The sequence below is a fragment of the Bos mutus genome, chromosome 5, assembly GCF_027580195.1.
Source record: "Bos mutus isolate GX-2022 chromosome 5, NWIPB_WYAK_1.1, whole genome shotgun sequence".
Classification (NCBI taxonomy): domain Eukaryota; kingdom Metazoa; phylum Chordata; class Mammalia; order Artiodactyla; family Bovidae; genus Bos; species Bos mutus.
In genome coordinates this window covers 3,124,020-3,139,456 of record NC_091621.1, presented here as the reverse complement: position 1 = coordinate 3,139,456, position 15,437 = coordinate 3,124,020, and the positions used below count along the sequence as shown (strand labels likewise).

The 15,437-nt window shown below is 44.3% G+C and overlaps 1 protein-coding gene across 1 annotated transcript in view; it reads right to left on the bottom strand.

Annotated features, from left to right (window-relative positions):
* SYN3 (synapsin III) overlaps positions 1–15,437 on the bottom strand; it is a 499,918-nt gene that overhangs the window by 54,930 nt on the left and 429,551 nt on the right. Inside the window, exon 7 of the mRNA XM_070370203.1 lies at positions 9,337–9,399. Coding sequence (XP_070226304.1) covers positions 9,337–9,399 — 63 coding nt within the window. The remainder of the gene's footprint in view (positions 1–9,336; positions 9,400–15,437) is intronic.

Sequence of the window (15,437 nt, the reverse complement as noted above, 5' to 3'; positions counted from 1 at the left end):
CACCAAGACTCATACCTGAACAAAGCGTATCTAACACAGGCTTTTTTTTTTTTTCCTATAAGAAACATCACAGCCTGCTTGGGATTAGGAACACAGCATCCCAGCCCTATGCTGGGGAGCCATTTTAACAATGAAATCACCAAAAAAAAAGGTACAAAAATGCAAAAGTGTGGCATTAAACACCTCAAGAAGAGGATACTTGATTACAGGCTGAAACAAGAAGGCAGAGCTGACCTCAATTGGGAAGGAACATGCAAATTATTCACCGCTCTGCACGTGTCTGTGAATGGCCACTGAAAAGGCTGCGAGAATTGATTTCAGGGTGATGAATACATTTTTAGTGAGTAGGTAAACTCATAAATGCAGTATCTGTGAATAATGAGGACCCGCGGTGTATATCGTGCTTAGAGAGAGAGTAACCTCGTGCCAGAGGCTCTGAGAAGCAGAGTACGGTGTTTACAATTTTCTCTAAGGGGTAAAGAGTGGATGGAACTGCCTTCAGGGCCCATGTTATTGGAGAGAAGCAGAGAGTAAAGGAGGCAGTGGTCATCCAGGGGGAGGGGGATTTGGTGGACGGTGGAGTTGAGAGGGAGGGTGAGCGGGGGTACAGAGTATGGGTCCCTCTCCCTTCTTCCCCTCACAGCCCGGCAGGGCCTTGAACACTCCTTCCCTGAACACCTTGCAGGGTGAAGCCTCTCCTGTTCTCACCTGACTTGGTTTCTGCTGAGCATGAAACACAGAGCGACTTTCCTCCCAGGTCGTCACCCAGGTGCTGGGGGAGCACTCTATGTCTTAAGTGTTCCCCTGGGTTCCGTTTGCTCATTTGCTCGTTTTCTAGTCCTTTCTCTCCATGACTGTGTCAGCTGACTATCTACTCCCACTTAAAGAAGCAGACAGTGCTGGGAAATCTCACTGGGAGAGTCAGCGCGAAAGAAGAGATGGAGTCCAGGTCGCTGGGAGCTGAGGACAGCAGCGGTCCTGGTCGAGCCAGGATGTGCAAGATGTGAGGGTGTGCAAGACGCCGGGGTGTGTAAGATGCAGGGGTGTGCAAGACGCCGGGGTGTGCAAGACGCCAGGGTGTGCAAGATGCTGCTGGAGACAGTGCATTGGGAGCTGTCACTTTGACCCCTCAGAATACACAGGTCAGCTCAACCCTGCACCTCATCACTCCAGGCTACTCTTAGTAGAACAACAAACCCTGGGCAAGGGGGAGTGTTAGGATACCCATGTCTGGGCTTACTAAACTGTGATCATGGCAACGCCCTTTATCTATCAGAACTTAGAAGCCAGAACCAGACTGCCTGGGGTTGAACCCCAACTCTGCCTCCTACTCCTGGTGTCTCAGTTTCCCCATCTGTCAAGTGGGGATACTGAAAGGATTAATATCTTCCTCATAGGGTGGTTATGAGGATAGTAATTTATAGATAGTAATGACTAATTTATAAAGCACTTAGAACAATGCCTGCACAGAGTAAACTCTGTAGAGAATTAGCTTTTACTATCACTCTGGCTATTATTATTACTACTATTCTTAATCTCTCAAGTATGTAATGGGGTGGAATCATCTCAGAAGACTTTCTTTCCCTTCCTGTTCTGATCCTAGGGGTGGGGTGCTTCCTCACTGGGTGGCCTTGGGCAAGACCCTTTTCCTCTCTGGGGCCCCAGGTTCTTATCTTCTAAGTGAGGTGCTGGGACTCAAGCCCTGAAAGTCTGAATTTACAAAATAAGGAGAAGGCGTCTCCCAGGCTGGGGTTTGTTTGTTATCTTGCCCTCTCTTGGGGATGCCAGAAGCCCATTTTGCTTACTTTAAGAATTTGCCCAGAATTTAATTTTTCTCCCCTTTTGGTCTATTATGAGCAACTGCTTATCTCATCTTAGTTGAGATAAGCAGTTAAGTCATCAGATGAACAGTTTATATTAGCAGTGGGTTTTTAAAGCTCCCATTCCCTGAGTGTTGACCCAGCATCTTCCCAAGCCTGGGCTGATTGATTCTATCATCATTACAACTGCAGGAGGGAAATTATTGTCCCCATATTAGACATGAGGAAATCTAGGCACAGAGAGATTATGCAGCTTAGTGAACAACACACAACTGGTAAATGGTAAATCCAGATTAAAATCAGAATCCCTGCTTTCTACAAATGCTACCCCATAGGCAGTTGGCCACGAACTCAAGTTCTATGATGATAACAGATACACCATCCCATTCAATAGGCTGCTCATAGTATTGATCAAAACCACAGATTCTCATCATTGGAAGATACTGTAGCAGTCATCTTCAGGGTGTGTTAAACTTTGGAAGGATCATGGCCCCTGTGAAAAGGTGAAAGAAGCTATGGACCCTTTCCGTTGCAAAAAAAGTTCACATATCCACATAAAAACATAAACAGAAGTGTCTCAATTTCACCAAGTTCAAACATCTCAGGCAGAAAATCTCAAATAATGCTTAAACTCTCTTGAAACTCTCTAGTACATATTTATTTTTGCTCCAGTTCTGCATTGATGAGAACTTTCTACACAAAGCAGCTGTTCATTCCATTAATGTTCACCTCTGATTGTTAGAAAGTTGCTCTTTCAACACAACTGACATGCCTTTCTCCCGGACCTTGGTCCCATTTTTGGCTCCTACCTGTTACTAATACACAGAAATATCCAGCCGACCTTCCCAGGACAATTCTCCATGTTTCTGAGGATGCCAGCCACACTGTCTCTAGCCCTCCCAGGCTGGAAGGCTCTGCCCTCCACTACTCAGCTCATTTTCTCCTGAACACATTCATTTATCAATGATTCAAACATCCAGAGCCTGTTTACAGTCCAGAACGTAATACAATGTTCTAGCCATGCAGGGACCAGTGCAGTGCAGGATTCTCACTTTACTTTGGAAATCAGATCTTCATTAATATGCCCTAATAAAGGTAAAAAAACACCTTATTTTATCTTGAAATATAACACACACAGAAAGACTTGCCTGGTAGAAAGTGACAGTTCAGTGAGCTACCAATCACAGAGCAAACATCCACATAAGCACCGCCCACGTCAACAACTAGGCTTGAACCACTCCGGCTGTACCCCATGACCACGCCTCCCTCCTCCACAAAGGCAACTTCTATTATTTAATGGGCTTCCCTCATTTCTCAGTGGATGAAGAATCTGCCTGCAATGCAGGAAACTCGGGTTCGATTCCTGGGTTGGGAAGATCCCCTGGAGAAGGAAATGGCAATCCACTCCGGTATTTTTGCCTGGAGAATCCCCATGGACAGAGGAACCTGGCAGGCTACATGGGGTCACAAGAGTTGGACATGACCGAGTGACTTTCACTTTACTTCACTTCATTCTTTAAGGTAGTAATCTTCTTGCTTTCGTAAGTTTTATAATCTTATACGTATGCCACATAGCACTATAGATTAGTTTCCCTGGCTTTGAATTTTATATACATGGAATCATATACATTGGCATCCTTTTAAATCTGACAATTCATTCATTGGTGTGTTTGTGAGATTCAGGCATGTTGTTGTATATTTAGTTGTAATTTATTCATTTTCATTTCTGGAAAATTCCCATTTGCCTGAATTTGCTGCAATTTATTTATCTACTAATATTTTATTCTTAATGGACACATGGACTGTGTCCAGATTTTGGTAACTATGAACAAGCGTCTATAAACACTGGAGTACTCACACACATGCATTCAGGTTGGGTATAGTTAAAAAATGGGCTTCCCTGTTGGCTCAGAGGTTAAAGCATCTGCCTGCAATGTGGCAGACCTGGGTTCGATCCCTGGGTTGGGAAGATCCCCTGGAGAAGGCAATGGCAACCCACTCTAGTATTCTTGCCTGGAAAATCCCATGGACAGAGGAGCCTGGTGGGCTACAGTCCACAGGGTAGCAAAGAGTCGGACACGACTGAGCAACTTCACTTTACCTAAAAAGCAACTCTTTGTAATTTCAGATCAGCAGATAATAGCAACACATATTCCAAAGTAGTTATATCAGTTGACACTTTGAATAGACAGTTGGTGGGAATTTGTTGTATGATGCAGGGAATCCAAAGCCGGTGCTCTGTGATAGCCTAGAGGGGTGGGATGAGGAGGGGCGTGGGAGGGCGGTCCAAGAGGGAGAGGACACACATATACCTGTGGCTGACTCATGTTTATGTATGGCAGAAACCATCACAATATTGTAAAGTAATTAACCTCTAATGAAAAATAAAATCAAACAAACTGACAATTTCACTAGCTCTGTGGGTATGTTCCAAATGTTCCAAGCTCTTGCCAACACTTAGAATTACTAATCTTTTTAACTTGAGCTAGTCTTGTGGTTTTATAGTGGCATCTCATTGTGGTTTTCATTTGCATTTCCCTAGTGGTGAACAAAGTTGAGCCCATTTTCACCTATTTATTAGGTGTTTATGGATTAGAGCTTTTGGCAACTCCTTAACAATTTGATTCATATTGAACCTGTAGCCAAATGAAATGGTTTCTGACAGAGGATGCTGTTTAGTCATAACTCCCTTATTGATTTCAGCTGGATTTGGGGTTCTGAAAGCAGGCCCAAATATTCTTAGTAATAATGACAGCTAATACTTATCGAGTGTCTACTGCATTCCAAGCACTGAGCTATGTTTGACATACATAGTGTCTCTTAATCCTCACAACCAACTTATTAGGTTGATACTATTATTATCCTCTTTTTACATGAGATAATACTAGGGTAGTAACTTAACCTAAGATCTCATAACTAACAAGTAGATCAAATCACCACCTTTAGTTACTATAACAAACTCCCAAAACACATGACTACAATTAAAAAAAAAAACCTTTACAATGATTAAAAGCTGAATAATAAAATGGACATGTAGCTGTCAAATGGAGAAAAATCATTGCAAAGTATGACACAGGGTGAATGGTCATAATGTGCAAAGAGTTTTTACAAGTTAATGAAAGGACACGCATCTCAAAAACTGGTCAAACGTTTCATTGGTCCTATAAATCTGGAAAATTCTGCACAAGTTTTTATGTTCTTCTACCCTCAGGAGGTATATGAGCAAACTTAATGAGTCTGAGAAGTTTTGCACTAGAAATTTACTTTAACATGGAATTTTCATATTTAACAAAATAGCCTTTAGCATCCTGATGAATTACAATCCTTTGGAACAGACTGGTGAACTCTGTAGTAACCACTGTGCTGTGCTTAGTTCTTCAGTCCTGTCCAACTCTTTGTGACCCTATGGACTGCTGCCTGCCAGGCTCCTCTGTCCACGGGGCTTCTCCAGGCAAGAATACTGGAGTGGGTTGCCATGCTCTCCTCCAGGGATCTTCCCAACCCAGGGGTTGAATCCAGGTCTCCCGCATTACAGGTGGATTCTTTACCGTCTGAGCCACCAGGGAAGCCCATAATAACCATTACTTCCTTTGATTTCTAACCTGGTAAAACTTTCAACAAAGGAAACAATATTAGTTTTGTCCTGGGTTTTTCAACTTTGATGCTATTGACATCTTGGACTGGATAATTCTCTGTTGTGTGTCGGAGGGCAGTCTTAGGCATTTCAGGGTGTTCAGCAGCATCCTTGGTTTCTGCAGGGTAGATGCCAGGTGTCACTAACATCCCCCCACCCCCAGTTGTGACAACCAAAACTGCCTCCAGATGTAACCAAATGCTCCCTGGGGGAAGACTACCCTCCCCCTTAAGAACCATTGATCTGGCCGTTCTGGTTTCTTGAGAACTCCTGTTGTGCCTCCTGATTACCTCCTAACTGTCTAAGTGCTCCCCAAGCTGCACAGCACTTCACTCTATTTTGATCTCTCTGCCCTGTGGCATCCACTATTCTTTGTTTTAGTATAAGAGAGTCCATCTCTTGACTTGGAGTCTCTCTTGTTTGTTAGAATTCCTTAGATCTCCAGGCACACGAAACCCTGTGGTTTCCTTGATGTGGAACCTCTTTTCATCCTTCCACCCTGCAAGTGGAATTAAGCTCCTTCCTTCAATCATCTCTACACACCCTGCACAGCCTTCCATCAGATCCCCAGCATGTGTTATACTTATTTATCTAAGCAATTGTCTCAGTTTTTTGAGAGCAAGGACTGGGTCCTATTCATCCTCTTATCGTCAGCATGGAGTAGGCACCGATCAATACAAACAAAGGGGAAAAACAGACTTGAGGAGGGTCAGGAACTTCAATCATGGGATCCTGGGTGAATTTCCAGGAAGACTGAGTTAATTCAACAGCCTCTTCACCAGTTTCTTCCTGGAAATGTTCTCCTTGCTTCTCTCCAGGCAGACAATCTTTCTTCTGGAGAGAAGGTGAAAGTCCTGTAAAAGGTACTGTCCTGTTTTTCTCCTGTTCAGCCATGAATATGACATCATCTTCTCAGTTGGCATGTCCAGACCGTTTCTGATACTTTTCTTATTCCAAACAGAAGGAGAAAAGCCCCTTTCCCTTGATCTCAGCATTTTTTGCAAACCTCAGTTTATTCCAGCCAGTGACACTTTTCATCCTTGGAGATGAGCCCTCCTTTCCATGTTCTGGGAGTTCCTCTGGGGCCTGCGTCTCTGGGAGGCATCCCCTCCTCCGACATTGCGTCAGTCTCTTTAAGTATTTCCTTCTTTTTATTTCCTGTCTGGGATTATTTTAAGCTTTAGAAACAGAATTTAATTCTTGGGAAACTTCTAGCTTTATCAAAACTGTCCAAGATGGTGGCAGGGGGGCAAGAAGAAAAGGACATTTTTGAGAAACATTAATAAAGGGTAAGTGACAGGACATGATGACCATGTGTACACAGAAGAGGGGAGGTGATTCCCAGATTTCTGTTTGAAGACAATGGAGGGACTGGGGATTCCTGTTGTAAAGACAGTCCCAGGAAGAGGAGGAGGATGAAGACAAGGAAGGAGAGTGGGCTCTCTGAAAAGAAAATGGGTGTGGTCTGGGATTTTGAGAGTCTGAGGTTTCCCGGGCGGACCAGTGGAGATGCAGAGGACGTAACTAGATAGAAGAGCCCGAGACGCTGCACAGCAAGGGTGACTGGAGGGCTGCTGGCGTGTAGACGGGAGCTGCAGTGGAAACCGCAGACGAGAACTCAGACAGTGTGTGCTGATGGAACAGATGAGGCTAAAGATGGGGCAGGAAGGAAATCTCTTGAAGGAGACGGTGAAGGAATGGTCAGAGAGAGAGCCAGAGATCCAGGAGAGGGGCATGGATCTCAGGACAGAAAGGAGGGCCAGCAGCTTCAAATGATGTAGACAGGTCAGTTCACATATGAACAGAGATATGATCACTGAATTAGCAGCAGAGGGTCATTGAGGACCACGGGGAGGGCAGCCTTAGGAGGGCAGAGAGCTGTAGTCAGATGACAGGGGAGGGAGGAGAGGTAGGGAGAACAGGCAGTGGGGAACAGACTCAGGGTGAAGAGGGAGTCAGTCAACCACCCAGCAACCTGAGGGGCCAGGGTGCAGCTGGGGCCACTGTGGGCAGTGGGAACAGTAGGGAGCAAACAGGTAAAAAGCTCTGCCCTCACAATGTGTACTTTTTAGGGAGAGGAAGTAGGGAGGGAGGACTTTAAAAAAATTTTACTTTTTTCTTCCAGTTTTACTGCGACATAATTGATAAGGATTCATTTTAAAGATGTTTGTAAGAAGTATCATCATTTGCCAGATGAGGAGGCCAAAAGAAGTTAGATGGCAACTTGCTCCAGTTAACATCAAAGTCAGAGCTGAGGTCATGCCCTGACCTGTCCGACCCTTTCCATCCTTTGCTGCTTGAAGGGGATGGAGTTTAGGTGGGAAGAGGTTACACAGAAGGCATACGGCATGGGAAGAACGGGAAGAACAGAGGTGCAGGGTGCAGGGTTATTCATGGTTGGACTGTGCCTACACAAAGCAAGGTTTCTACCGGCCCCTGCTGGCGCACAGCTGTGCTGGGCCTCGCATGTGGCCTCAGGTTCCTCCACTGGGGACCGCAGGCACTGAAATCTACCTGTTCTCACACGGTCCTGTTTGAGCCAGAAGCTTGAGAGGTAGCCTGTTGTTCCCCTCCACCCCAACTTCCCCATCCCCATCCCCCTTATTTAGGAGTAAATCTCTAGAAGCGCAGGCACTGATCAATATTCCTCCATGAGATTTATAGAGGCACCAGAAAGAGACAGGGTCTTTCTTCCTCTGGGATGGTGAGCTTAGGGACCAGAGCGGGCCATCCACAGCTGTCTAACTCAACCAAGCGAAGAAAACACCAGGCAGAGATTAACAGGGCCAATAGGTCTAGTATCATTTGAGCTCCTGGATCCAGCTCTGCCTGAATCTATCAGGAACTATCCGAGACTTTCTGACGCTTGAATCAACGAATTGTCTTTTGCACTCTAACGTGAGCTGTGTTTCTATACTTGCAACTGCAAAAATCTGACCAGTACAGTGTCACAATATGTTGTAACCGAGCAGGACCCTCTTGGGCCTTCCTGGGACAGACCCCTCCCCCTCATCTTCTGCTGTAGCTCCTCTCTGAAGTATTTAGATAACAGTATCCGATGCACACTTCCTGAGTTGTTTTTGCAGATGCTAAAACCATCACTGAATGGAAGAAATTAAAACTACTTGATGATCATGAGTCTCCAGACCTACTGGTGCCTAAGGATTGATCATATTAACCACTCTATGACTTCACCATCAACCAATCAGAGAATTGTGCAAACTGATCACATACCCTGAGACCCCCTCCCTCACCTGGCCTTTAAGAATGCTCAGCTGAAACCCTTTAGGAAGTTCAAGGTTTTAAAGCAGGAGCCCCCAGTCCTCCTTGACAATAAATGCTGTGCTCTCTTTGACCACAACCTGGTGTCAGGAGACTGGCTTTATAGCATGTGGGCGAGTGGACCCAAGTTTGGTTCTGTAACAGTGTCAGCTGTGACTGTGGAGGATATGTTTTTGACTTTTGTGGAAACTGACTGACTCCAGGGGCTTCTCCATGGAGCCATATGCATTCACCACCTTCTAGGTTCTAACTCTGCAGGTGATAAAGCGATGAGTAAGACACGTGCTTACACGCAGCTGTGGAGATGATAAGAACCATCTACAAGGTGCTGTACATACATTTCTCTGAATCTACAATCACGGGAACTGATTAGCCAGGGAGGGTTTGGCAAGTATGGACCGAGCTGGAGAGGTGATCCATGAGAGTGCAGAGGAAGGTGTGTTATGGGGGGAGGGAGGGAATGTGGGGTTCCTCTAACTCTCTGTTCTGGGAGGCTAGGCTAAGGTGGGGGTGTTGGGGGATACAGAGAGAGGGGAGCAGGTGGTCCGGGGGAGCCGCGTGAGTATTAACGTAAGTGGAAGGAAGAGCTGCTTCTCATACCTTTCCCATTCCGGCGTGGGCATGTCCCAGCTTAACCACCACGGGGAAGTGAGGGGCTGTGAGCTGAAAGAGACAAGAGAAAACCACTCATTAGCATCCCAGAGCATCACCGCCGACACTCTGGTCACTAGTGCCACCTGGGAAGCCCTTATATATGCATATATACAGTTCTGACTGATTTCACGATGTTGTACGACAGAAACCAATACAACATTGTAAAGCAATTACCTTCCAATGAAGAAAAATAATAGTGGTCACATCAAGATGAGAACAAGCATTTATGGGCTGCACTGCATGGGTGCTGTGTTGAGCTACTGTCCTGGAGTCCCACCTTTAAAGACTGATGGGGCAGCAGCCTGGCCTGGTTAGTTCCCTGTCATAACCCCAGCAACCAGAACATGGCCTGACCCAGGGAAGGGGCTGACACAGAATCTGTGGTACAGTCTGGGTCTGGGTAAGACTTGTAAGGCATGCATGTCTCTCCCTGTGATACAGAGGAAGAGAGGGGCTCAGATGGTCAGATGCTTGTCTTGGCCATGCTTACTCAGCTAGGAAGTGAGGGGACAGGGACTGAACCTACGCATCTCCTGCTCATGCTGTCTGTATGTTGTTTGAAATAGGCTTGTTCGGTGTCTAGAAGTATACTTGGAGTTGCTTAAGGGCAGAGGTTATCCCTCCTCATTATTTAGTAACAATTTCACAACTTGGTCAACTCCAGAAGAGGTAATCATGTCCCACCCTCTGTGCCGTACAGGTTTCTATTCTGGTGCCTGTCCCTCAACCCTGGGCTGTCCCCTGACACCCTGGATGCTCTGGGAGGAGGAACCAGGTCTTCCCTTGTGGTGCCCAGCACCTGGTCTGACACACAGGAACGACTGTAACTGCCACAGAGGGTCTGTTGTGGGTCCCAAAGCCATGGCCCGGACCCAATTTCATTTTCCCCCACCAAGGTCACGTGAGGCAAGCAGGAAAGGTATTCTTGTAACACTTCACAAAAAGTCGAGACTCAGGCAGCTGCTGGGAAGGGGTGGAGCTGGGACATGGGTCTGTTAGACTCCAAGCTCGATGTGACTTGTTTGCTCTAAGACCTAAGCAAGGGCTTCCTGTAGTAGAGGCTGAATAAGAAATTTCTTCCTCATTTCAGGCTAAAATGTATAATATCCTAGTGTCTAGAGTTAACAAATGCAGATTTTAGAAAAGGCAATATTTGTTTTTGATTCCAAAAGCAATGTGTACTCACTATAAAATTTTGTAAACTATAAAAAAGTACTATGTCATTATGTACAAAGAGCACAATAAAAATCACCCTTGAAATTTAATGGTTTTGGTGTATTATCGGTTTCCCTTTTTCTTTTTTTAATCTAAATTTTTATTTTGATTTATTCTGTTCTTACAAAGTTGGGAGTATAATGCATACCCAATTCTGCTTATTGCTCTTTCCACTTCATGTTATAAGTGGTAAGCATGTTCCTGGTGGTAATATTTGTCAGTGTAAGAGTTATTATGGAATATTTCACATGAAAAAAGACTTTAAAAGCAATACTGTGAATATCACTTAGCTTTAGCAATAAACAATTGTCCATACAGTTGAAGCCCCTGATGTCCTTTCTCATCACATTTCCTTCCCTCCTATCTCATCACATTTCCTTCCTTCCTATCTCAGATGTAACCGTCATATAAATTATGTGTTTATTATTCCCTTGTGTTTATTCATATTTAACTACTACAAAGGATTCCCAATAATAGACATTACACATTTAAAAACCTTATGTAAGTAGCATCAAAAGAATCTACTCTTATGAATTTTGGGGGTACATTGTGTTCGTGAGATTCATGTATGTTGATACATATAGCTCAGATTCCCGTTTAACTGCTGCCAAGTATTCCATTTGATGAGCACATTACCATTTGCCCATTTCCTGCTAATGAACACTTAGGTGACTTCTATTTTTCCAATTATAAACAATACTAGTAAGGGAGCTTCACCAAGACACAGGCACAGGTATGGAATTGCTGTGGTGGGGCAGTGCTTGCCTCAGCTTTGCTGCTGCTGCTGCTAAGTCGCTTCAGTCATGTCCGACTCTGTGTGACCCCATAGACGGCAGCCCACCAGGCTCCCTCGTCCCTGGGATTCTCCAGGAAAGAACACTGGAGTGGGTTGCCATTTCCTTCTCCAATGCATGAAAGTGAAAAGTGAAAGTGAAGTTGCTCAGTCGTGGCTGACCCTCAGCGATCCCATGGACTGCAGCCTTCCAGGCTCCTCCATCCATGGGATTTTCCAGGCAAGAGTACTGGAGTGGGGTGCCATTGCCTTCTCTGTCAGATTTGCTAGATGTAGCCAAATTGCTCTGCAAAGTGGATGTACCCACCTATGCTCTCATAGGCAGGAAAAGAGATCCCGACACTTGAGGCTGAAAGACTGAAATTTTACCAACTCAAGGGGCATACAGTGAAATGCATGGGTGCATTTTCACCAAGTGCTCTTGTTCCCCAGCAAAATCGTCACCCCCAGCCATTCACTCACATACCCTAGACACCCTCTGCAGTCCGCAAACTGCCCAGATCACTACTGGGGCTTCATCTCCATCTTATTTTAGGGTGGAACTTGAGGTGAGGGGCAACGTTGCGCTCTCTCTTCCTCTCCATCCCTCTCAAATTGATTGTTTCCCTGCATGCCGGCAGGTACTGGAAAGAACTGTGCTCAGATTTAACCTTCCCTTCTGTTTAATCTTAGATTAGATATTTAACTTCTCTGAACCCTAGTGCTCTAATCTGCAAAATGAACACAATAATGTGCTCTAATCTGCAAAATGGGTAAAAAATTTGCTCTCATCTGCAAAATTACAAATAAAGCACAAGCTGGAATTAAGATTTCCAGGAGAAATAGCAATAACCTCAGATATGCAGGTGACACCACCCTTATGGCAGAAAGAAAAGAAGAGCTAAAGAGCCTTTAGTGAAAGACGAGTGAAAAAGTTGGCTTAAAACTCAACATTCAGAAAATGAAGATCATGGCATCTGGTCCCATGACTTCATGGCAAACAGATGGGGAAACAGTAGAAACAAAGACAGACTTTATTTTTGGGAGCTCCAAAATTACTACAAATGGTGACTGCAGCCATGAAATTAAAAGATGTGTTTATCACAGCACTGTTTATAATAACCAGGATATGGAGGCAACCTAGATGTCCATCAGCAGATGAATGGATAAGAAAGCTGTGGTACATATACACAATGGAATATTACTCAGATATTAAAAAGAATACATTTGAATCAGTTCTAATGAGGTGGATGAAACTGGGGCCTATTACACAGAGTGAAGTAAGCCAGAAAGAAAAACACCAATATAGTATACTAACATGTATATATGGAATTTAGAAAGATGGTAACGATAACCCTATATGTGAGACAGCAAAAGAGACACAGATGTATAGAACAGTCTTTTGGACTCTGTGGGAGAAGGCGAGGGTGGGACACCCATGGCTGATTCATGTCAGTGTATAGCAAAACCACTACAATATTGTAAAGTAATTAGCCTTCAATTAAAATAAATAAATAAATAAATAAAAAGACGCTTGCTCCTTGGAAGAAAAGTTATGACCAACCTAGACAGCATATTAAAAAGCAGAGACATTACTTTACCAACAAAGGTCCATTTAGTCAAAGCTATGGTTTTTCCAGTAGTCCTGTATGGATGTGAGAGTTGGACTATAAAGAATGCTGAGCACCAAAGAACTGATGCTTTTGAACTGAGGTGTTGGAGAAGACTCTTGAGAGTCCCTTGGACTGCAAGGAGATCCAACCAGTCCATCCTAAAGGAAACCAGTCCTGAATATTCATTGAAAGGACTGATGCTTAAGCTGAAACTCCAATACTTTGGCCACCTGATGCGAAGAACTGACTCACTTGAAAAGACCCTGTTGCTGGGAAAGATTGAAGGCAGGAGGAGAAGGGGACAACAGAGGATAAGATGGTTGAATGGCATCACTGACTCAATGGACATGAGTTTCAGTAAATTCCGGGAGTTGGCAATGGACAGGGAGGCCTGGCATGCTGCAGTCCATGGAGTCACAAAGAGTTGGACACAACTGAGAGACTGAACTGAGCTGACTGAACTGAATCTGCAAAATGGGGACAATAATGCCCAACTCACAGGTTAGTTGGGGGAAGAAGAAATGACATAAAGAATGTAAAACTGGCACCACATAGAGGTTCAAAATCAAAGTGTGAAGTAGAGTTGAAGGGAGGAAGGAGATGACTCTGGTTTTGTGGGGCAAAGAGAGAGATAAAGAGGGAGGCTGGATGATGGAAGAAAGAGACCAGAGGCTCCAACCTGGCAGTATCTGGTTAAGAGCAGGGGAGGGAGTGAAGTGAAGCCCAATGAAGGAAAATCAGGAGACTACACCACAGGGAGTCATCAGAGATGATTAACTTAGGAATCATCTTGCCTATTCCCTATATTAACATGTTAAGGCAGGTAGAGTTTCTAGGAATACTCCCCAAGGTGTCCCACTCTAATCTCTGGAGTCCGTGAATGTGATGAGATTGTCATACAATGATTGGTCTGTTATATGCACAGCTGACCTTAAAACAGGGAGATTATCTTAATTAAGTCACACGAGCTCTTAAAAGCAGAGAACTTTCTCAGACTGGTGGCAGAAGAGGAAGGAGGTGAGATTCGAAGCATGAGAAAGACTTAATATATCATTCCTATGCCAGGAGATGAAGGCAGCCCCTGGCTGAAAGCCAGCAGGGAACTGGGGACCTCAGACCCATAGCTGCAAAGAACTGAATTATGTGGGAAAAAAGAATGAGCTTGGGGGAGAAACTTGAGCTCTGGAGAATGTGGCATGCCAGCATCTTGATTTCAGTTGGATGAGACCCTAAGCAGAGAACCTTGGCATGCCATTCTACCCGATGTACGTAACTGTGAGCTAATAAAGAGGTATTCTTTTAAGCTGCTAAATTGTTAGAGAAGTAATAGGAAACTAATACATGTGTCCTCCTAGATACTGAAGACCAGAGTGAAGTGATTGTTTTCACAACATATAATAACAGAACCAGTCAAGCTCATGTGTTTTGAGTCTTAATCAAGTCCTCTCTCTACCAAGGCACACTTTCCTGGGGACCATATGCATCTCTGAGGTGCAATAAATACTCTTCCCTAAACATAAGGATGAATAAAACAGTATAAGATCAAATCAATTCAGTGTGCACTAATTGAAATAAGAACTATTACATGGCTGGCTCTCTGTTTTATGTTGTGTAGGACACACAGAAGATTGAGACAGGGTTTCCCAGAGAGATGAACGATGCAATAAAAGAGCAGACCCAGCAGTACAGTGGGTGAGTCTGAGTGGGTGGTGTCATGAGCAAGTCCCATAGAAAAGGAAGACTCAGAGAAGGATTCTGAAGGATGAATAGCTTTGTGGGTGGGTGGAGGGAAGGCTTAGCATCCCTCAAGAGCTGAATAGCTCAGAGTGCTATGGTCTTCCCATGAAGGGTGTTTAGATTCTTCATGAGCTTTAATGAATGAAGACTCAAAGGAAGGGAGGATTTATCTTATGAAACTTAATATGAGTTTATCATCAATAAAGTGATTTTGGACATAATTTCTAAGTGGAATTAAATATTTAAACGGAGTGCCCTTCTCCAACACTCTTAAATGAGACTAGAGGAACATATTAATGGTCAAAAATAGTGGGAGTAGAAATTGACACAGAAAGTCAATCAAGGGAAATCTGAGAATTTACAGTAGGATATTTCAAAAAAAGTATTTTGAAAATGTGTTTAAAACAATGAACTTTCCTGATACTAGGAGAAATTTTCCTTTGCCATTTTTTACTTTGATTGAGAAAAGCATTCTTTTCAGAACCAGCTTGCAAGTCTCTGAGCTGGTGATCTGAGAAGGAAGAGGCAATTTGGGGCCCGATTGCTAGGGGCCTTCAAATCTGAAGGGAAGAATTTAGGTTGCTTGGATGGGCTGGAGAAATAGCTCAGTTCTGGGACAGGAGCATGACCTGTCAGCTGAGAGCAGGTTAAATTGTATTGGGAGAGGCTGAAGGGCCAGGGTTCAACAGTATGTGAACTGCGAACTTCTG